The sequence below is a fragment of the Rosa rugosa genome, chromosome 3 (assembly GCF_958449725.1).
Source record: "Rosa rugosa chromosome 3, drRosRugo1.1, whole genome shotgun sequence".
Lineage (NCBI taxonomy): Eukaryota > Viridiplantae > Streptophyta > Magnoliopsida > Rosales > Rosaceae > Rosa > Rosa rugosa.
The window spans coordinates 14,550,952-14,574,906 of NC_084822.1; the positions used below are offsets into that span (position 1 = coordinate 14,550,952).

Here is a 23,955-nt window from a genome sequence, read left to right on the forward strand (position 1 = left end):
TGGGCGGAGTTTTGTTGGCGGTGGAATTACTTCCTTCATTACCCAGTCCCCCAGTTGGAGGTTCCGGGCCTTGACCCTGGTGTTGTAGAAACGTGATATCCGCTGCTTGTTTTGCAGATTGTGCAAATGGGCCTTGTGTCGTTTTTCCTCTACGAGGTCCTTGTCGAGGTTGACGCCGTCGCTGTTGGTCTCGGGGCAGTAGCCTTCGACCCTAGCGGTAGGTTGAGTTACCTCGACAGGTAGTACAGCCTCAGTTCCGAACATCAAACAAAAGGGAGTTTCGCCAGTGGCGGAAGTTGGGGTTGTCCTGATAGCCCATAGAACTTCTGGAAGCTTCTCCGCCCACAAACCCTTGGCGGTGTCGAGTTTCTTTTTTAGCAGCTTCTTGATTATCTTGTTTGCTGCTTCGACCTGGCCGTTGGTTTGGGGGTGAGCGACAGATGCAAAACTCATTTTGGTGCCAAGATTGGCGGTGAAAGAGATGAGTTCCCTGTTGTTGAACTGTGTGCCGTTGTCTGTAATGATTGTATGTGGGACACCATAGCGGCAGTAGATGTTCTTCCAGAGGAAGTGAATTACCTTGGCGGTAGTTATTGCCGTCAGTGGCTCTGCCTCTATCCACTTGCTGTTGTAGTCGATAGCAACAATGATGTACTTGAATTGGCCCTTGGCGGTTTGGAATTTTCCCATTAAGTCGAGGCCCCACGTAGAGTGAACCCATGGGCCGATGATGATTGACAGCGGCTCTGCCGGTGCATGTGGGAGATCAGCATATTGTTGGCACTTGTGGCAAGATCTCGATATCCGCCAGGCGTCATCACCGAGTGTGGGCCAAAAGTAGCCTTGTCGCATTGTGCGATTGGCCAAGGATCTGGCGCCCGAGTGGTTTCCGCATTCTCCGCCGTGTATCCTTGCCAGCACGACCTTTCCCTCTTCTGGGGTTAAACAGCGGAGGTTGGGGTGGGTAAATCCCTGGCGGTAAAGCTTGCCATTCTGGATGTTGTAGCGGGTTGCTCTCCGCTGAAGCTGTCGTGCTTTGACTTTGTCCTCTGGCAATGTCCCGTTGCGCTTGTATTCGATAATCTCGTCCATCCAGCTGGGATTGACCTCAATGTTGAAGATCTCCGCCAGGGTTTTTGTGATACTTGGCTTGTCAAGACATTCCACTCTTGTGTCCGCTGGACTCTGATGTGGCTGGGCGGTTGCCAGTCTCGCCAGTGAATCAGCCTTGGCGTTCTTTTCCCTGGGGATTTGTGTGATGGTGTGAAATTTGAATTTTTTGAGCAGTGTCTTGACGTACCCCAAATATGCCGCTAACTGTTGGTCCTTGGCTTGGAAGCTGTCGTTGACCTGGTTAACGACTAATTGAGAGTCGCTGAAGATGTTGACGCTGTCAGCCCCTGAGTCGATGGCGAGGAGTAGGCCGGCGATGAGTGCTTCATATTCCGCCATGTTGTTTGAAGCTTTGAAGTTGAATTTCAACGCGTACTCCGCGTTCAGCCCCCCTGGTCCTGTTAGGATGACTCCGGAGCCGCTGGCCTTGGTACTAGCTGAGCCGTCCACATGCAGGTTCCAGTCTGACTGCTGGGGAGCCGGCCCTTCAGCGGTCACCATTTCCGTTCCGGGCTCTGTCTCCCTACCTGGTTCGAGTTGACACTCGGTGAGTTCAGCAATGAAGTCTGCCACTGCCTGGCCCTTCATGGCGGTTCTTGGTTTGTACTCAATGTCGAACTCGCTGAGCTCAATGGCCCACTTGCTGAGGCGTCCTGAGTGTTCAGGGTTCTGCGTTACCTGCTTCAGCGGTTGATTGGTTAATACATGGATTGTGTGGGCCTGAAAGTATTGGCGGAGGCGTCTGGCGGCAACGATGAGTGCGAGAGCGAGTTGTTCTAAGGGAGGATATCTTGTTTCTACTCCGTTCATGCCCCTGCCGGCGTAGAACACTGGGAGTTCCTCCTGGCCTTCACGCCGTACAATGGCGCAGCTTACCGCTGACACTGATACCACTAGGTATATGTACAGTGTTTCTCCTTGCACAGGAATGGAAAGAAGTGGGACTGCCGCCAGGTATTCTTTCAAGCCCTGGAACGCCGCCTGACACTCTGGGTTCCAGTTGATGACTTTCTTGTGAGTCATTTTGAGGACTTTGAAAAATGGGGCACACCTATCAGTGAGTCTGGAGATGAATCGAGAAAGGGCGGTTAACTTGCCCTGGAGGCATTGGACGTGTACTTTATACTCAAGGTCCTCCAGGTCGAGGATGGCTTGTACCTTGTCCGGGTTAGCCTCGATGCCTCGTTCGCTGACGATATAACCCAGAAACTTGCTGGCGGTGACGCCAAAGAAACACTTTTCTGGGTTGAGGCGCATACCATAGGCCAGGAGAATGGTTACTATGATCTTGAGGTTTGCCACATGTCTGCTGGCTTTTATGCTCTTGACCAGCATGTCGTCCACGTAGACCTCGATTATTTTTCCGAGATGTTCCGCGAACATGGCGTTCATCAGTCGTTGATAAGTTGCGCCGGCGTTCTTCAGACCGAAAGGCATAACGTTGTAGCAGTATAGGCCCTTGTCGGTGGTGAAAGTGGTGTACTCCTGGTCGTCGGGATGCATCTTGATCTGATTATAGCCGGAGAAAGCGTTCATCATGCTAAGGAGCTCATGTCCAGCGGTTGCATCAACTAGTTGATCAATGCGGGGTAGCGGGAAACTATCCTTTGGGCATGCCTTGTTGAGATTTTTGAAGTCGACACACATCCGCCACTTTCCGCTGGGCTTCTTGACCATAACCAAGTTGGAAATCCACTGGGGATAGATGACTTGGCGGATGAACCCAATGCCCTGGAGCTTGGCAACCTCCTCTCCTATTACCCGGTACTTCTCTTCATCAAAGGTCCGCCGCTTCTGTTTGATGGGATAGAAGGATGGTTTAATGGTCAGCTTGTGTGTGATGATTTCAGGGGAGATACCTGGCATGTCTGCGCATGACCATGCAAAGACGGCAGCGTTGTCACGTAGGAATTGAGTGAGTTCCGCCGCTACCTCTGGGTCCAATTGGGCGCCTATGCAGACTGTCCGCTTAGGGTGCTCGTCCGAGATGCAGACAACCTTCAACGACGTTTCTGGGTTGACTGGCTCCTTCTTTACGTACTTCTTCTCCTCATCCCTAGGGTCCTCGAAGATATTTGGTAGCGGTGCCTGGTTTCCCACTGTCAGGATTTCATGGCGGCGCGTTGACCGCGCTATAGTCGTTGAATAGCATTCTCGTGCCAACTGCTGACTTCCCCTCACACAGCCCGTACCGTTGGGTGTGGGGAACTTCATGAGAAGCATGTATCCGGCGATGATGCATTTGAGCTTGTTGAGTGTCAGCCGTCCGATGATGGTGTTATACGAGCTGAAACAATCGACGACTATGAACTCAGTATGTATCTCCGCCATACATGGACTAGTGCCAATGGTCAATCGCATGTAGTCAGAACCCAGCGGTTGCGTGACGTCACCGGAGAAGCTGAGTAGTGGCTCATGATCCTGGAGTAACTTCCTGTTCCGCTTGAGGTGGTTGTAGCAACCGCTGAAGATGACGTTAACAGCGGACCCGCTATCCACCAGGATTCTCCCCACTGAAAATCTGCCAAGAATGGCGTCGACCAAGAATGGGTCGTCATGGGGTAGATGCACTCCTCGTTCCTCCTCCTCTGAGAAGGTAATAGGTTCCCAACCTGACTTCCGGAGTTTGGCGGATCTCTCGTAGCGGATGTTGCAGACTTCTTTTGGGTGATTAGCGCGTGCATAGCGCTTCCTTGCTCTGTGAGACATGCTAGTGATTGGAGCACCGCCGTCGATGGTGTTGATGCGGCCCAAGGTCTCAATGTTGGCGATCACAGGTGGCGGTTGGCGCACCTTGAACTGCTCCATCTTGCCGTCACGGTACAAGGTCTCAATGGCCGTTTTTAGAGCGTTGCAGCTGTTGGTATTGTGACCGCTGTCCTCGTGATATTTACACCACTTGCCGGTGTTTCTTGGTTTTCCCGTTTTTGGGTACCTTGCTGGGGGTGGCGGTGGGATCTGATCCTTGCACTGATTGTATATTTCCTCATACGAGGCTGTGAGGACTGTAAACACTGCATACCGCTGAGAAGATTCCGTTTGTTTGTTGCGGTTATCCCCATGGGATGGGCGGTTGCCCTTGTTGTAGTGTTGGTCCTTCTGCCGCTTGTTCTGGTGGTGGCCCTGTTGCCACTCCCTCTTCTTGTCAGTTAGCGGCGCAGCGGGGGTCTTGTTAGCGGTCTCCTGATGACTGGAGGAGGGTTGTGTTGTCTTTGTTGGTGTTGCTGGTGGCGGTGGGGTTTCTCCATATGTGATGAATTCCGCCTGGGCGTGAATGACCGCCTCACTCATGACGTGGTCATATGCCGCATTTGGATGATTGTAGTTGAGGTGATAGAGGAATGGCCCCTTGAGGAGTCCCTGCTTGAAGGCCGCCGATGCCATTGTTTTGTCTAGATCGCGGCACTGAGATGCTGCCGCCCGCCATCTTGTGACGAATGCCTTCAGTGATTCGTCTGCCCCTTGCTTGACGCTGAACAGCTGACTTGTGTTGTGATGTCCGGCGGACAATAAGATGAACCGAGAGAGGAAGGCGTGTGATAGTGCATGGAATGAGTCAATGGATCCCGGCGGACACTCGAAGAACCAATTCATTGCCTCACCATCCAACGTTTCGCTGAACAAGTGGCACAGGGTGGCGTCGTCAAATCCCTTGTTGTTGGTGACTTTCTTGAAGGTGTCCATATGGACGAAGGGGTCAGACATGCCGCTGTAGTGTGACATCTTTGGGGTTTTTGCGTACGCTGGTCTGATAGCCTGCAGAATCGCAACGGTGAAGGGCCCTGGTCTGGACGCGAAAAGCGGATTTTGAGTTGGCGCTGGGGCGCCCGACTCCGCCCGGATTAATCTCTGCTCCAATTGTTGCATCCTTTCCAGTATTTGGGCTGTTGCATTGCAGGCGGAACCTGCCTGGATATTCCGTTGGACCTGTCTGCGCCTTGGCGCAGGCGGATTGCCTTCAGGCTTCAGTTCTCGCCCTAGCTTCCGAGCGGTTGATGTGCGGCATTGATTCCGCCTCCTGCTCCAACATTAGTTGGGGGATGGGCGGTGGTCCCATCCCCAATAGTTTAGGTGGGTCCAGCGGTACCTGCATCTGTATGACTGGTCCTGGTACCAATGTGCCAGTGTTGGGCCGACTACGCCTGGTGCTACGTGATTGCTCGCTCTGCGCTGGATTGGCGGTTCTCTCCAGCGTCCTTTTTAGTTCATCAAAACGTGTCATCAGCGTAGCCACTTGTTTTTGGGCCTCGGCCTTCTCTCTGCGCTCCTCTTCACGCTCTCTGTTTGCCTTGTGGAGGTCCGCTAGCGCCAGCTCGTACATAGCAGCAAGATCCTGGCCCGGTGGGCGGCTGCTGCTTGGATTTGCCTCACCGCCGGGGTTGGCTGGGGTGTTGAATAGTGCGCGGTTAACGCCTACCGCTGGGTTGGAGGGTTGGGGAATGGCGGATTGGTCCGCCTGCTCTTCAGCGTTTCCCCCGCTACCGTTAGTCATGGTAATTGTGGTGGGATGACCTTTTGTTCAAGGTTTCCAACAGACGGCACCAATGTTAATGCTCAAAGTCCGGCGGTAGCCGAACCTTCGTTTAACGCGGGTCTGGTGGGCGGACCGCTACTCTGTAGACTCGGTGATCTTCGCTAGCTGTCAAATGAAAGACAGGGCGTCAGAGGGAGACCGCGTTGGGCGGTCTTCACTTCTCCGATGCCTAAGTCAGTCAATGCATATAGGCAGCATAACAATAAATGAGTAGTAAATGCGTATTTAATGAGGAGAGAGGAGAGAACATTTTATAAGTGAGGAGGAGGCTGATCTTCTCCTTGTTTTCGATGTGGGACTGATGTGCTTCAGTTCCCAGTATCAGGAGCTTCTGATGCTATCTTGACACGGCGCGTGGCGGCGCGTCGGCGGTGATCTGAGGGTGATCCGAGGCTCAGGCGGTAGCTCGCCTGACTATGTGTCCGTAGGCTACTCCCTTGGCGGGAATCAGTACCTCTGGCGGTACCATGAGCGTAGCCCAATATAGCTAATTATGCTTGTAAATGTACATGTATGTACAGTAGTTTTGTAGGCTCTTGAATATTTGAGCGACAATGTACTAGTGGATGGTACCCGTATTCCCTTAGCTGCTGGACCACTGAGTTAGGGTACAAGCATATAGGGTTTATTTGTATGTGTCGTTTTGGCTTTGGGATTAAATGAAATCTCTATTACTCTATCAAAAAAAAAAAATGTTATAACTTAATATATATATATATATATATATATATATATATATTATATGATCAACCAAAAACAATGAGTCTTGTATTACCTATATAACCATTGAGCCACATTTTGAGAAGAAAAAAAATAATGTTTTTTTTTTTGTTAAACAAAATAAGGCCATTTCAGCCCATTTCGGCCATATTCGGAAGGTCGGCCCGACCCGGCTCTTTCGGCCCTAGCGGATCGGACTTTTGGGGCGGGTAAGGGTTAAATAGCCCCGGCCCGACCCTAAATTTTGTTGACTTTGATTAGGCCCGGCCCGGCCCGACCCTAAGTCCTAAAATTTAGGGTAGAGCCGGCCCTAGTCCGGCCCTTGATGACCCCTACTTCCATGCACTACATTAGTTCACGCTGTGGACCAGGCTTTATAGAACAGAGGAGCTCCAGGACCTATTGAAGCAACACATGGTCACTGCTTAGAACAATATGAAACAACAGGCTGATAAGGCAAGATAGAGAGATATTTCAAAATAGGGAAATAGATTCACATCAAATTGCATCCTTACAGGCAGAAGTCACTCATCAAGAGACCACCACACAAAATAGCCCCTCGATTTTATGACCTCTTTCAGATCTTAGCCAAATTCGGACAAGTAGTTTACATATTGGACCTGCCGGCTGAATCGAAACTCCACCCCACCTTTCATGTCTCGCTTCTCTAGAAGGAAATTGGGTGATCATATTAATATCTCTCCTACAGTGACACTACCCTTTTTCGATGGCAATGGATCAATCACTTGGACTCGTTACAAGGTTCTCGATACGGCTGTTGCGAAGAAGAAAAACATAACGGGCTTCCGGCTGATGATGCAGCGTGGAAGAGGCTCATTCCATCATGATCAGATTCTCCGACTTTAAAGCCTAAGGACAGGCTTTCTCTCAAGGGCGTGAGAATGTTAAATTTTTTACCTAGCATTTTCCTCTCTTGACCCAGATTATGAAGCCCACAACAGTATCTGGCAACTTAACATTTGAGCAACGGTTACAAATTGCTAGCTAGCCATATAGTACAATTTCAGGATAAGAATTTATAGGATTTGCACACTTGTCACCAATCCATGATTTAGGAATCTTTTCTTTGAACTTTAAATCGTAAGCTGCACGCCTGCACCCATTTCTGGGTATGAAATGAGAAATATGTTTTGAATTCCTTTCTTTTTGTTTGCTTTCACTTTGTGACTCTACTAGTATACCACCCACCAAGCCCTAGCTAGCGCTCCCTCCTCACTCCCCGTAACCAATATCACACACGCCTCCATGTATATATAATGTTGGTTATACAAAATTGTTCACAATTGAATGATTACAAAACCACTTTGTTTTTCAAGATTCCGATAAATTCAAAAATCACTCTAAAAAATGTGATTATTTTTTATTTGAGGCTGAAATGAGATAACGTGGAGGAAAAGTAGGAAAACAACAGCAAACTGATCAGTAGAAATTCCCAGTTACAAAAAGAACAAAAATAAGAGTACAAAAAGAGCTCATTGACCATAAAAGTAGTCGAGCTTTATGATGGAGCAAGGACATTTCCTGGGAAATTGGTTAGAGAATCCACACGGTTGGGGCACTAGCAACTTGCAAGTCAGGTGGGGAGGAAGGGAATTTCTAGGAAATTGGATAGAGAAGCTTGAAAAACAAAGTGGTTTTGTTTTTCAAGATTCCGATAAATTCAAAAATCACTCTAAAAAAATGTTATTATTTTTTATTTGAGGCTGAAATGAGATAACGTGGAGGAAAAGTAGGAAAACAACAGCAAACTGATCAGTAGAAATTCCCAGTAACAAAAAGAACAAAAATAAGAGCACCCCTAATTGACCATAAAAGTAGTCGAGCTTTATGATGGAGCAAGGACATTTCCTGGGACATTGGATAGAGAATCTCCACACGGTTGGGGCACGTACTAGCAACTTGCAAGTCAGGTGGGGAGGAAGGAAATTTCTGGTTAATTGGATAGAGAAGCTCCACGCGGTTGGGGCACTAGCAACTTGCAACGCGTTTAATTGCCTTCTTTTCTATTAGCCCAGCTATATATATATACAAATGAAGCAGTTGTTTGGACCTAAATTTTTGAGGCAAACAGCAGTGCGATACACAAACAAAGAGAATTAGAATTCGGGTTTTCGCAGGCGGTGTATTTCAGAAATGGGGGGTGTTCAAGCAAAGCCAGAGAGACGACGACCTGTTTTGGAGCGAAAGACATCCTTTGCTAAGAATCGTAGGGTTGCTCCCTTCAATGCCGAACCAAGGCCAACTGACGACCTCTGCAAGCATTTTGAAGACATGATGAGATCGTATCAGGCGGATTGCAAAGATGACAAAGACTTGCAAGACTTCGACGCCGAACTCAGCTCCAGCGCCAAAGAAGTCATCTGCAGTACCGGTCTTGATCGGTTTAAGCAATGCCTAAAGTATCTGACGCATTCCAACGAGAAGATGGTGAGGGTAATCTTGTCACGCAAAGAACAGATACTTAAGGCGCCAGAGGGTGTGCAGGGACTGCAGGCGAGGATGGTGATGACGGCGAATGAGAATCTCTTAGATCAATTCTTGATCAAGGAGTACTTCGACAATAGCTTGCTGACGCTTGAACTCTGCAAATTGGAATTGCAACACTTCATCGACTCGGCTCGTGATGTCCATTCATGCATTGCAGGTGTGGTACTTGAGAGGGAAGTGTCGAAGAAGCTCAACGAGACTGAGAAGAAGTATCACCGTTCTGTGGAAGCAGTTGTTGCAAAGGTGAAATCTCTGCGCGACCAACATGAAAACATGCTTGACAAGTTGAAAGATCGAATTCAGGAATTTGATAAGAAGCTGGAGCTTACTCGTACTTTAAAGAAGGTCGTAAATGTGGTGTTCATAGGTATGTTGTCTGGTCTGTTTGTTTGCACCATCATGGCGGCGGCTATGGCTGCTCCGCCAGTTGCGTCAGCCTTGACCTCTCATCCATGTATTGCCGGAGTTATTGCTGGTGGTGCCGTTGGTTATGCTTGTTCGTCAGTATTAAAAGAGGGACGACACTGGATTCTCACTTTGATTCAAGATTGTGAATCAACTCTGGAGGCACATAAGGGTGTAATTCAGTCGATGGAAGCCGGAACCGGAGACGCCATTAAAGTGTTGGATGATATCATGTGTCATGTTAAAAAGGTCATTGCAAAGGGGAATCCAGTGTTGTCCAATTTAAGCTCTGCAAATGATGAGGGAAGAGTAGATGTGGAAATTGATGAGAAAGAGATTATTGAAAAATGGCGGACAGAGTTTCACAAAGCAATAGAGGAATTGGACAAGAAAATAAAGCAGTGCCTCGAGGTTACAGAGATGGCAAGGGATAAGGTTCAAAGGGAATATCACGAATTGAAGATCAGCCCAGTGTTGAACACGAAGATCAAGAAGTAGTATTAGAGATTGATTAATTCAATATTATTTTCTGTCCATTTAAATTGTTTCATTATTATTTTTTGTCATGTAGATTGTTTCATTTATGGTGTGACTCAAGGACCAAAATATCGAGTTTCGAGAAAATTTCGATGGTCCCGGAAACGGAAATTTCGACGAAAATATCCTCGATATTACGATTTCGATATAAAATCAAGAAAAATGATGGAAATTTGAAGAAAAATATGGAAATTTTAAGTGAAACTTTTGGATATGTTTGTTTTATCAGTTGTCTACTATATATGAAAATAAAACCTTGAATAAACATTGTTATATAGTAATTTGTTATAATTTAACATAAAATGGTAAATGCTGAATCGCCGACAACTCTGAAATTTTTTGAAATAAACGTCTAATTTTTTTTTGATAGCTGGAAACCCAATGGGAGGCTAGGCCATCACGCCTTATATACATTCTTTATACATATCATACATTACATCTTGAATTACATGAGTAACTTAGAACCACGTAGAAGACCTATGAGGTACAAAATCTTCACTATCTTCATCATCTCTATATGTAGAGTCTTGAGTGTATTGTGAAGAATAGTCATTAAATGATACCTCCCCTCTGTAGTTTTGCATGTATTGACTTACATGTCAACCATATGGGTCCGGGGGGATTGGCTGTGGGTTTTGGTGCTGGTAGTTATAGTAGGGATCATGCATTGCTCGACTTTGGCCATAACCATAATCATTTGAAGATTGTCCTTCAGATTGTGTCCATGAGTTGTCACTTGATTGAACTTTGAAGGAAGAGTGGTGGACAGAGTGGTGGACGTGCATGGCAGAATGGTAGGTCAAAGTTGACCTTGCAAGAATGAGGGTTGGCGTGAGAAAGTTTCTCTGAGAAACTGGGTATGTTTCGGAAATATCCATAATTTCGGCGATATATCGAATATATCGGGAAATTTCCAAAATTTCGGTCGAAATATGCTTGGTATGTTACGGATATATCGACCCCTTAAAAAACCGAAATTTTCGACGAAATTTCGCCGAAAGTTTCGATTTTTCAGTCCTTGGTGTGACTTCTTTTCTTTTCTTGGGTGCAAACTTTGTAATTTCATGCTTTACTTTTTTCAGTGAATATTACAAATGCAAGTAAATACATATCTATTGGAGTTCTTTTTTTGAATTACGACTTTAACTCTGAATAAAATAAGTTAATTATTAGTTTCATAACAAGAGTTAAATCAAGATAGTGACCTATTCAATAGACATGATAAAAAAAACTTAAAAATTTATAGAATTTCAAATTTAAACATATCAAAATTTTGAGATGCTACAACGTAAAAAGTACAGAAGCCGCCAATGTATCCTAGCGCAAATCCAGCTGTAAATCAATTAAGCCTCTTAAGCCCAAATAGACCAAACAATCCCAACTCACCAAAATAATTTTTTGATTGATACTCGGGTTAGATTTGAGTTTGAATGTTTCGACACATTTATCAATAAGATTGGGTTCGAGTAATGATATATTGACACATGGAATCTTGGTCACATCATTCACATGGCACACAGGAATAGGAAAGGTTGAAAATGAAAAGGACATCTTTAATCGTAGAAGTAACCTTTTTAGTTAAATTAATTAAAATTGTGAAATATAAATATTAATTTAATAATTTTACTCTAACAATAGTAGTTATCTGTAAGTGATATGATATGTTTTATTGAATCATAAACGACATATGGACAAAAAAAGGAGAAAGAAATATTACATTTGCTTTGACTATTCATGATTCTCTAGCTAAACTAACTAGTCATTTTACCAAAAGTTAAATTTAACTAGCTACACTTCACAAAATAGTTGTAGATAGTTAAACGTCGAATTTAACTACTCCATTAGAGATATATAGAGAGAGGTATGTAGATAACATTTTTCTTTGATACTTTAATATAACGCCCCGATTTTCACCTCACCAAATCGACCACGTTACAGTGCCTCGGACCTTAGGATCATAAGCTAGGTATGCTCCTAGAGATATGCAAGGCATTTAAAATAACAGGTAAAATAAATGAATAGTACCTTTTCTAAACTTATGAAATTTGGGTAGAAACGGAAGCGTTAAATAAAATTATGAGGTGATTTTTAAGACCATTACTCTAAATAAGTCAAAAATCTTTCAACGAAAACAAGTTTAAGTTTTAAGAAAGATTAGATTAGGCACTACCTTAAATCAAACAAAATTAAAGTAAACTAGATTTGAATTACTTTTGAAGGAAATAAGAAACCAAGATCCGAAAATCATTATAAATTATTTCATCAGCACACGCAGCTCACTATAGTGTTGTCTCGTTCACGTGCACAGTACCCGCATCTAAGACTATTGTAGGGGTGAGTTTTCGTCCTCGCTACTCAGTAGGACATTCACCCCGGCTAGGTTTAAAAACACGTAAACGGGTATATACATTTTTGGCCAGCATTTGAAAACTACATATATAGGTAAAAAGAAAGATCAAATAATAAACTATAGATTTTATTTTGAAAACATTTATGTGGGCCCAAAAAACACAAACTTGATGACCGGTCACTATGCTAACTACCCCTTCACCAAGATTAATATCATAACCGGCAATGAGTAGTGAGAGTGTCTATTTACACCGTATCACCTAGAAGTAGTGTCACACCTCACAGGATGTAAACCATTATCCCGTCCATACAAACCCTCCGGAGGTTTAGGGGATCAAAACTCAAGGTAGTCGCTATGCTCCGCTCACTCTCAGGTTATCACACAATATCGAAAACATTTGAAAACAAGCATGGCGAATAAAATATCAAATCCTTTAAATTCATAAAGAAATTAACATAGTCATGCCATATTATTTATATAGAAGAAAAATCTTAACCGAGACAATCCCGAGTCACCCTACCTGGTAAATCGCAACTTTGGCTCCGTTCGATTTCTTAGGGGGGTGTATTCAATTAGGAGTCTATTGAATTGTTTTGTATTTTAAAAGTCCATTAAAATCTTGTGGTATTCAATTAAGATTTTAAAAAATCCTTTAAAATCTTGTGGTATTCAATTAAGATTTTAAAAAGTCATTTCAAATCTGGTGGTATTCAAAAGTCCATCGATTTTCAAGGATTCTATTAGATAGTTGATTGTGTAGGATTCTAGAGTGCTTGGTATAAATATCAAACTCTATTAGAAATCCGCTCTCTGGATATGAGATTTTGACGACCTTTGTTTTCTCTCATTCTGAAGATGAAAAGAAGACTGCCTCTCACATCGAAGGTCGAACTGACCTCAAACTTTCCTTTCTTTATTCTCTACCAAGGTCTTTGCTGCCGTTCTCTTAGGGTTTGGAATACAAAGAAACAAAAATAAGCTAAGGATTGGTGCCACTCGAGGCCAGTCTCGGAGTCCAATGGCAGAGGTGGTTTCTCAGTTTCAAATCTCCAAGGAGCACAACTCATCAAAGGTTAGATTCAGAAACCCTAAATCGCCCCCTTTTTACTTTTGTCGAAATTTGAAGCTATGGATTTCCCCAATTTAAAAGCTGTAGTACCTTGTTTATTTAGCTGAATTGTTCGATTCAAGTGACCTTTAAATTTTCCTGGTCATGGTTATGGAAGCATATGCTATATTGTTGATAGATTATTCATCAAATTACAAATAGTTTAATACAATGCACCATTAGATTTATGGATTTGGTTTAAGTATGGTTTTAGCGTATGAATCTGGTTTTGGCTCGCATCAATACACTGATCCTTTTTTTTAAGAAGATAAATCCTAGTACATTATATAAATGGTTGAATATAGAAAGTAAAGAAGTATGCTTGCCTACAGAAAACCTAAAACTCAGGAAAACAACATAGAAAGAGGAAATTTGTTGGAGAGAAACGGTAGGGGTCTTCTTGGACATAATGACGGATATGAATAATACCGGATACATAAATTCATTGAAGTTCAAGAGGACTATGCTTAATGGAATCTGCATAAATGTTTATCCTATTATTATAGTCATGTTGATTACTGAGGAAATAGCGGCATTGACAGTGAATGGTTCTCATATTCAAAGATTCCCAACTAAGTTGAAAAGGTATACCATCTTTGAGGATAATTGAACATATAATGATTTCTGTAGTCAATAAGACATGTTAGCAGTATGTCCCAAAATGATGCTAAAAGGAACCATTTTAAGATTTCAAAACAGTCTCATTTCACTACAAACACATACACCAACCCCTCCTTGTTTTGCCTCCAATTATTTTGCCGACAAGTGAGACAGAAACAAACACAGATAGAGATATATATGAAGTTCAAGGCCCAGAGAATGGTGTGAATCTTTTAGAAAAGAGGTTCTTACCAGCACTAGACAAGATGGGAAAGATATGCCATCTCTTCCTCAACAGAGACCGTGTTTTCTTGAACTTCAAATTGCCCTTGATATGGCTCAAGATTTTCCCCAAACTCTGGTTCAGGTTCCAGATTTGAATCAGTTGCAAAACTTTGTGGATCGGATGAGGCATGTTGGTGATCTGCTTAATATTTCCATAAGCAAGTATGGGGATTTACACATTCAGATTTCAACTACACTGATCACACTGGGTGATGAATTTCAGAAGCTTTTGGTCATAGATCAAGTACACTAATCACACTTATCATTCCTGGTACCCATCAACTTGATAAGTCAATCAGTATGCAGTGCAAACTTCCTGTAATTACCAATCATGTTGTAGACCATATATAATGTTCATAAGCTCTCTTATGATGGTACATTGTGATTCATAAAAGTGGAGTTGGCTTTATCCTTTTGTCCTTGTTCGCTCATCTTTCTGCTAGTGGTACCTGGTAGCAACAAGAAAGTGACTAGTTGTTAATTAACATGAATACATAAAGAGTGGATGTATGTTTTCCTAACCATGTGTTCAAACTGAAGTTGGAGACAGTGATCTCTTACAGAGCTATATGCAATACCATTTTGATATATGGTGTTTTACCGTGCTTGAAGTTTCTTTCACAATTTACACCCATGAGAACTGTGGGAGCAAAAGGATTCTAACTATTTACAAAAATCTTTTCTGGGAGGTGGATCAATGCACCGTCATGTCTTGTGGCTGTTAGTTTTCTCAGGTCTGTTTTGTATGCTGTACAAAGTTCAAGGCCCTTATCTAACAAAAACCAATACAACACCAAATGACAGTGGAGAAAAAAGCTTTGTATGGCACACATATTTTCACCTACACAGATAGACACAGTTTTATATGACACACTATTCATTTTCTACATAATTTTATAACTACGAAGGCACAATCTTCGTTAATGCAAAGCTTGTTCAATATCCCATCCAACTCCTGCAATGCAACCTTGTAACAGTCTTGTGATTTTCTCATCCCTTCCTCCACAACCTTGTATTATTTTATTTTGGTCTTTACTATTATTGTTATTAGGACAATTCATACACTTATTAAAATCCAAACAAATCTTGCTAATACAATACATTAGAATCTCTTTAAATCCATATGGAATTAAAACAATCCGTGGATTCTGTGGAATCCATGAGAATCCACGGATTATAAAAAATCTGACAGAATCATTTAAAATCAGGATTGAATACACCCCCCTTAGACTAACACTACCACTACTTACTTTACAAGTACGTGTAGTCCTAGTCCAACAAGTAATCCAATTATTAATATCATTTGAAATTTAATTGGTAACGGATTCTCAAGTCGACTAAAGTTATCAAAGCCTTAGCTTTTCACGGTGATTCCAATATCGATATCAAGGATGACTCAAATGTATGTAATGCACTAATCCACTAGGAACAAATATTGCCGAATGAACAATTGATAAGTACTTTATTTTGCTTCTTTGGTGTAGTCTTTCCCAATTCACTATGGACACCCATTCATATGTCATTCAACTTGAAGGAACTTTATACATGTCCAGTAAGGATACTTTGGCTCCACAAGAGAGCAATGGCCTTAACACCATTATAAGATGCATGATATTCATATGTTGGCATAATTAAGGATTTCCAACATCAATACCCTTCTTTACAAAACAAAGCTTACGACAATTGACTAATTGACTGATGTAATTTAGAGTAAACCTTAACAATTTCCATCATTCACTGAAACCATAATCAGATTCTTAACATCTAAATCAGTATTTCTTAAACAACTCCACAATTCCATACACATTTTAAGTCAAAGTTCAAGGTAACATGCCACTCTGAATGATTATCAATTATAATCCTAGGACATAATTCCATGGTCACAGTCCCATACAATCCTACTACTTGCGCAAATCCAAATGAAATTCCAGAACACTACCTCTCCTTTTAAGAATCACGAGGACAAATCCTTATCAAATTTTGCTGTTGTATTGAAACTGATCTCAAGCACCAAGTTCTGAGCTTTCCAATCTTCACAACAAGCAAATTTAAATGTTCAAGTTTTGCGCTATGGATTATGGAATTCGTATTAACAGCAGAAACTCAACTCAACAGGGAAGAACGAATTTACCTCTGTTTCCCAATTTCAGCAAATAGAGTTACATTTTCCCCGATGGCGTTCCACTTCACAAGTTCTGAAATTCAACACAACCAAGTCTATATTCTCGTTGTAGAACTAAAATCAGTATCGAAATCGAACCAAGACATCCCAAAACAACAGTTGAGCACAGTAACTCCGGCGGTGGCCGTGTACACCTAAAACACCAATTCTTCCAAATTTTAACCGAAATCGAAATGAAATTACATATTCTTGTAGAGCTCGACAAGAAGATAAAGTTTCGTACCCCAGTTGCTTTCGTCGGTGACTGGAGTCGCCGGAAAATTCATCGAAACCTCCGTAGCTTTCGGACCTCGTTTTGCTATCTTGGAGGTTTGGTTGAGCAATCCGAGTCCATTTTCAGCTTTGCGCCGTTGAGGTAAAGAGAATTCCGCCTGCTCGTCGCCGTGAATCGACCGGAAGGTGGAGATATTGCCGGATCGCCTTCGCGGGTTATCGGGTCGAAGAAATGGGTCCAGAGTCTGAAAAATTCCACAAAAATTAAGATGGACTCTTCGCGGGTTATATATATATACAAATACAACGGTCACCATTAGACGATAATTAGAATCTACGGTCCAGATCGTACGGCCAATTTTCTTTTCCTTTTTTATTTAAAGACAAATTTTTTTAATTCTCCAAACTTCCAAAATTAGTAATAAATAGTTCCAAAGTCTGAAAAATTCCACAAAAATTAAGATGGACTCTTCGTGACACATATTTATCATTGAGATCTCAAATTGGAGATTCCCTTTCAATAAATTTCTGAAAAATGTTGCTTGGAAGTTGGAACATCTTAGTAGTTGCTGAAATAACAAAAGTAATCACAAATAATTCCGTCTTAACTCCTTTAAATTTTACGGGGTCTCACATTTATGGCACGTTTACTTACTTGGAATGGAAAATAATCATGAATCGGAGACAAGTGGAATGGGAGAAGAAAGGAATCGGTATTGATTCCGGAGGAATGATTCCTAAACCCATCTCCCCCCTTCGTAATCGAATTCCTGAGTATTCAGGAATCGATTCCTGAGTATTCAGGAATCGATTCCTGATAAGGAGGTGGGACCTACATCCATTCTGATTCCTTCATGTATTAGTAAACGCAGGATTTCTTTTACCCGGAATCATTCCGATTCCTTTATGTATTAGTAAACGCATGAATGTTTTTACCCCGTAATCATTCCCTTTCCTTCCAAGTAAGTAAACGTGCCCTTAATGGTTTGACAAAGACCCATTTATAGCTCCTGGAAAAAAAAAAAAAAAATCTAAACACTATTTCAAAATTTTTATGGCGTAAACTAAGTATGAAATGAAAGTTATTTAACTAAAACAAAATATATAATTTATCTCTCCTTTTAGGGAATAGTAATATAATTAACTTCTTTCGCCCAGTACCTTTCTGTCAAGTGGTCTTTCTCTTCCTGTGTCTCCCTCCTATCTAGTATCTACTGCACGATCTTTTTCTTCCATTAAAAGCTAATCTGCACTCTCGAACAACTAGAATCGCTCTTTTTTCTGAGCCAGTTTCTCTACAACTGTGAACCCCAGTTAAATTCAAGCATTAGGAGGACCCAAGTACTCTCTTTTGGATATAGGAAACAGCTCCCAGAGATCTATTTTTCATTTTGGAAGATACAGAAGTGAAACAATCAACCTATTGATATTGGAAGACGCAAAAGATTCTTCCGTTGTATCATTTCTAGGTCTAATTATGAGAAAGGGTCATTCGAGCTAATCTAAATAGGCACCATGTTTACTTATGGACCCCTACGACGTTACATTTCATTTAGAATTAGGAATATGCATAATCAGACTTGCTTTTTACATATCTCTCGTTATTTGGTATGAGACCGTTAACATCTCATCTCTTTTAGCTCTTATTGTTTCATCAGAAATTGGACAGTTAAGAAAATTTCTTGTTGAGTTACATACTTACTTAAAAACAAAGAAACTAAAACCCGTTGCCTTACCACTTGGCCACGCTCCTTTTGTTTCTATTCGACATTAAGAAACACTAATATTGGTAGGAGTTATTTGTCATCTCCAATCTAAATATCTATTATTTATAAAATGGATTACTAGAATTTTTATACTTGTAGATAGAATGAATTAAACTGAATTTATTGATCATTACATATTATTCAATAGAATTTATCTCCGATCTAAATATCTATTACTTAAAAATGGATTACTATAATTTTTATGCATGAAGAGTTGAAACCTTAGCTTAGGGTTTTTTACAAGTCGGCAACGACAGACCGTGATTTCACGCTTGTTGTGATAACCTGGATTTTCGTTATTAATTTTCCAAAATTAATAAGGGACCGGTTTGTACAATTTCTTTTTCTTGTGCTTTATTTTAGTGTTATTTGGGAAATATAATTATTTCGGAAGAATAAATACCTGAAAATACTTTGTTTTCGAGAGCTTAAGAGTCAACTTTTTATACGTTACGATTTTAAGAAAACTTTTTTAATAGAATCGTACAGCGCATCGATACGAGTTTGTGAACATGCACCAAGCGAAAATCGGAGATTGTATGAAGAAGTTATGTTCAGCGGAAGATTTCTATTTTCGGAAATTTTCTTATAAATAGAAAATTTTACAGATTTTTTTTTCATAATTTCTGTTTTGGAAAACTTTCCAAAAATATCAAACCCTAATTCTCTCTCTAAATCTGGCTGACTGGACCTAGAAACACCTGACCCGACTTGAATTTTTAGCCGTCGTCCGTCATCCACCGATGACGCCACCAACCTAGAACACTTTGCCACCACCTCGCCTTCCTCCCCATCAAACTTTTTCTCACCGAATCAGGCCACACGCTACTGATCGAAGGCTGATCTCCATGGCAACACTACCCTGTTCGTAACTTCTGATTCTGGCAGCAGCTAAGCTCGAAACTTACCGATTTTGAAGTTTTCCACTTGCTTGTCAAATCAATACCAGCCTTTCAACTCGATTCAACCCATGGAGTTCCGATTTTTGATTTAAATTTTTTGGCTTTCGGTAGTGATTTAAGCTGATTCAAGCCGAATTGGCCCTAGCCCAGGTATGAAAGTTGTTCCTCTCACGAAGATCTTCATTCTGGACGGTTGGATCTTGTTGGTTTTAATGTTGAAGTGGCAGCGCGTGACAGAGCGTTCGGCCACTTTTTTATTTTCTGTTCTCTCTGTTATCATCTACTCGTCGATACGAGCGTTTTGATATATGGGTTGAATCCTATTTCGATCGTTTGAAACTTGTTAGGTTTTTCGTAGTTTTGATTAGTTTGATTTTCGATCCGTGAGGATCTAACCGTTGGATCGACTTGTCGTTTTGACATATTAATTCTAGAAGGGTTCCGGAGACCTTGGATGTTCTCGGATGAAGTTTCGTCTCGATTGGCTTAACTTCGGGTTTTAGTTCAAATGCGAGATTCGAACTTTAATCGCTTTGTATTTCGTCTACTAATTAAGTTGAGACTATATTTTCCTTAGGTGCTTGATAGAGTGTGTTCTATACATTATCTCGTGTTGTGTGAAGATGCAATGGGATACTGAGGTGAGTAAATCTCACGAGGTACATTTATGAACGGAATTTCTTGATTGTCGGATTTATTTATTGAAGTCGTGAACTATAGTTGGTATTAATGGCAATCCTAGATAAGTGAATAGATGACCACATGTGTATGTATGTGTGTGTGTGTGTGTGTTTGAATTTAAGTGAAATATATATATATATATATCGATGGATTTATTGTGTGATGGAAAACAATATTAGTGACTGTGTTCATTTTATTGTTTTGTGACTTGATTTTTCAGAAGGGCAATATATTGTGAAAATGTGGTTTATATTGTTTCTAAAAGTGCTTTGAGTTGTGTAAAAACATTTTTGAGTCTTGTGTGATCTATTTAAATGTTTTGGCTTGTGGAGGCCGAGGGCTGCAGGTTGTGACCGATTGAAATTTGTGCAACATTTTCTTAGGTCTTGCATGATCTATTTAAATGTTTTGGTTTGTGGAGGTCGAGGGTCACTATGGTGATCAAGAGTGTGAAATCCTTTATTGAGATTTGTGTAACATTTTCTTAGGTCTTGCGTGATCTATTTAAATGTTTTGGTCTGTGGAGATCGGGGATCATAGTTGTGACCGATGGCAAGTTTATCGGGAACCATGCTTTTGGCCAAGTTTATGGTTACGATCAGTTAGAGCTCTAGTCTGTCTGTCAATGTATCTCGTGGGGGTAATTACATGTTTTAAAAGAGTGTCTCGAGTGTATTGTTTCTATTAAGTCCTTGAAGGACGTGGTTTCATATTTATATTGTTAAGTTAACAAAAATATAATTTTGTCACTGCGGTGACGTGACTTGTCCTTTTTGAAAAAGAACCAAAGTGTGAATTACTTTACTTGTGATGTTTGATTGATGTTAATTGAATTTACTCATACAAACTTAAAAAAGCTTACCAGATTTGTTGTTGTTGCAACTCGGTACATTATTCGATGGTGTAGGGTTAGCATTGCAGGTCAGGGCAATCACGGTCGAGGCAGAGGTGTTGTTTTCTGTGGCAGTGTTAGATTGTGGAACCTATTTTTGCATACTTACTTGTGTATATAGCATGCTCCTTGTGAGCGTTTACATTATTACTTTGATGTTTTAAATTAATTTGTAAACTCTCGTTAAGTGTAATATGTGACTCTAAGGGACGAGTCGATACTTACATTTGTCGGCTCGAAGTTGTTATTGCTTAGATTAAATTGAAAAAAAAAAATCTAAGTATTTTTGGGGGATTTTGTCGAGCATCGCATTTCGGATTTTATTTTCTTTATTTAAAATTTGGGGGGTGACACCAGTGTAGGCCGAGCAAGGCTATTCTCTGGGCACCCTCATCGGGGCGTAGAGAAAGGTTGAGGAAGTTGAACTGTTGAAGACTCTGTTCTTTGATTTGAATTCAGTTGTTTTGTCGGCTAGTGTAGAGCACAGCAATGATGTTTGTCGGGGAGTGAGCTTGCTTGGTTGTTTGGTGGCTGGGCTAAGATTGTTTATTGCTAGGTGTTGATTCGATTTGGCATTGGCAGGGAGCAAGGTGTTAATCGGCTTCAAGGTCAAATGAGGCATATCGGCATTCGGCGTGGTGGTCTGGTTTGACCTAGCTTTTAGAAGTTAGTAGTCGCTGAGGGTTTAGCGGTCATGTTGTGGCAAGGACGTCCGCCGAAAACCTTGCCGGCAGTGGAGAAATTTTGGCAGGAGGGAAACTGGGCTTCTGCTAGGTTGACTTGTATTTGGGCTTGGGGGCCCAAGAGTTTGACATATTTGGGCAGTTTGGACCTTGAAAGCCCCAAAAAGCCTATATGTTTGACTCCTGACACCGTTCCCACAGCTGAATGGAATTCATTTCAGGAAGTTTGCGAGGAAAATGCAGACTTGCAATCATGGGTGATGGGACACAGACCTCAAAATCCATGCAGAAGAGAAGGGTGAAGGAGGTCTCTCGATTGATTCTTGGAAACCATTCACACTCTATGCATGGTATTCAAACAAGAAGATTGTGCAAGCAATCTTGGAATTCAAGGAAGATATAACTAAAGGGAAGGGGAATATTAAGAAGAAGACAAATGAAGAAAGAGTGAACATCCTGGCTGACGAGTATTAAGAATAGCTCAAACATGCTGGATTTTCTTTCTGAAATGGAAAACTTCCTCATGCTTGCTCGTAATAGCCATTCATATATTGCAACAGTGATTCAAAAGTACTTTGAGATCCACAATGGCATGAGTGGAGCTGAGTTCTACGGGATGATTACGGATAAATTAAAAAAGCTCAAGGACTCTGATAATACCTTTGACCATTCTGCTGAAAACTTGCTCAAAAAGGCAGTGAGTTTGAAGAGCCAGCATGAAGAAATGATTCATAATTTGCAAGTCGAAATCAATAAACTTAGTAAGAAGGAGAAACGCGCGAAGTCATGGAAGAACGTCGCGTTTATGATATTTGTAGGCGCTGTGGTTGGTTTGGCTATTGCGGAATTGTGACTGCAGTTATAGGTGCTCCACCTGTTGCAGAAGCAATTGCTGCTGGCATTGTCCCGATAGCAATGGCTGGACACTGGACTATCTCTTGGTTTGAAGAGTCCAACGGGAAGTAAATGAGGCGAGGCGTAAGGAAACTAGAGTTGCCATTAAAGAATTGGGTAACATTAAGTCTTCGATTGATGGTGTTATTAAACAGATTAATTCAGTCATGTACAATCCAAGCTCTGAAATGGATCGGGAACAATTAGATTTCAGAATGAAGGAAATCAAGAGCAAGCTGGGAGCGTTTCTGAATAAGGTTGAGGATTTGGAGAAGGACGTAGAAAAGACCAAAAAGGAGATAAGGAAGGCACGGGATGATGTTCATATCATGGACCTGCATGCACCCAGGTCACGCAGGTAAAAAAAAAAGAGCATTTTGTTTTCAAAACTAGCATGAACTTGTCATTAGCTCCCATGGCCATCTGCTTGTTGATCTGCAGTCTTGAAGGCTTAGCTCGATCTGACATTTGAAAAAGGCGCTGTTCGTTTTCGCTTGTTGTCCAGGTTGGCGTTGGGCCAGTCTTATGTTTTTTTTTTTTTTTCTTTTGTAGCTTTTAACGAATAATTCTGAAATGGAAGCTACTTGTAATAGCAATGTTAAATATAAATTACGTGTTAGTACAAACAATTGGACAAGTTCTATTGTACTTTAATTGCTTTCGATTTTGATTTTGTTTCACATACTTTGTATTCTAGCTTTATTCATCTAGTTTTGAACTTCTGCATGATCAATGAGATTGTTGTTAGCTCATGTCTTTTAAATCTGAAGTTGTTTTGCTTGAACCAACTCCAGCGCTCTTAGTATTTTTTTTAGTTGTCATTTTAATCAACCGTGATAAACATGGTCAATATCACTTCACGTTGAACTCCTATGCTTTCCGCCAAATTTTATCATTTTAAATCCTTACTGTTTAAATAAATTGCCTTATATTTTTTTTAGAACATGAGTTGAGCCTTCTTAACTTGTGATTCTAAAGGTTTGTGGTACTGTAACACAACCAATTTGATAAGGTGAAAATTAGGGCGTTACAAATGGATTTGACACTAAAATAATAAACTATAATTAGATCAAGAATTTGACTATAATTCAAGATGTCATTTATATAAATTTAAATCTAACATGTATATGTATATTGTACTCAAGTTAAGAACACAAAGTAACCTGGTGCAAACATGGTTGATCTTGATATTCGTTCTTGGTGTTTCTCCTCTGAGCTATCCTTTATGCATAGTTCAATGGGTAAAGAATAATTTATGCTTCTCGATAGCTAGAACAGGGACCAAGGTCTTCTTTATATAGACAATTGAGTTAGTTACTAGTGGCGTAGCCAAAAATTTCATCTAGAATGATCAAAACTTAATAAAGAAAAACACTAAAATTACATGGTAGTAAATAAATTTGAAAACTAAATTAATTCCAAAATTTGATGCATAGCCAAAACAAAAACTATATTACTGAGTATAATAAGTAAGAAGTAATAAAAATAAAAAGAAAAAGAAAAAAAGTAAGTGAAATTGAATGAGCGCTTGACAACCTCGAGAAGAAAGAAAAAGATATAGCTAAGAGAAGAGGAATAAAAG

At 41.2% G+C, this 23,955-nt stretch overlaps 2 protein-coding genes and 2 long non-coding RNA genes across 4 annotated transcripts; 3 read left to right on the top strand and 1 right to left on the bottom strand.

Annotated features, from left to right (window-relative positions):
• Positions 1–8,521: 8,521 nt before the first annotated feature.
• On the top strand, positions 8,522–9,778 carry LOC133737288 (UPF0496 protein At4g34320-like). The gene has a single exon (XM_062164882.1). It carries the CDS (start codon positions 8,522–8,524, stop codon positions 9,776–9,778), a length of 1,257 nt encoding a protein of 418 aa, XP_062020866.1.
• Positions 9,779–12,994: 3,216 nt separating this feature from the next.
• On the top strand, positions 12,995–14,572 carry LOC133741419 (uncharacterized). Its single transcript, XR_009861907.1, has 2 exons — positions 12,995–13,239; positions 14,243–14,572. It is a non-coding gene; the product is annotated as an uncharacterized LOC133741419 (long non-coding RNA).
• A 1,394-nt stretch (positions 14,573–15,966) lies between these two features.
• LOC133736742 (uncharacterized) lies at positions 15,967–16,776 on the bottom strand. Its single transcript, XR_009859692.1, has 3 exons — positions 16,566–16,776; positions 16,292–16,476; positions 15,967–16,191 (listed from the first exon to the last, which is right to left on the bottom strand). It is a non-coding gene; the product is annotated as an uncharacterized LOC133736742 (long non-coding RNA).
• Positions 16,777–21,966: 5,190 nt separating this feature from the next.
• Positions 21,967–22,845, top strand: LOC133737289 (UPF0496 protein At4g34330-like). The gene is made up of 3 exons (XM_062164883.1): positions 21,967–22,328; positions 22,429–22,731; positions 22,815–22,845. The coding sequence occupies exons 1-3, from the start codon at positions 21,967–21,969 to the stop codon at positions 22,843–22,845; spliced, it is 696 nt and encodes a 231-aa protein (XP_062020867.1).
• The last annotated feature ends 1,110 nt before the right edge of the window (positions 22,846–23,955 follow it).

Excerpts from the sequence above, each read along its gene's own strand:
- LOC133737288 (XM_062164882.1), top strand. The coding sequence starts at position 8,522 with ATGGGGGGTGTTCAAGCAAAGCCAGAGAGACGACGACCTGTTTTGGAG.
- LOC133737289 (XM_062164883.1), top strand. The coding sequence starts at position 21,967 with ATGCTGGATTTTCTTTCTGAAATGGAAAACTTCCTCATGCTTGCTCGT. Across the intron at positions 22,329-22,428 it reads GGTTTGGCTATTGCGGAATT|AGTCCAACGGGAAGTAAATG; the intron begins GTGACTGCAGTT and ends CTTGGTTTGAAG. Across the intron at positions 22,732-22,814 it reads CATGCACCCAGGTCACGCAG|TCTTGAAGGCTTAGCTCGAT; the intron begins GTAAAAAAAAAA and ends GTTGATCTGCAG.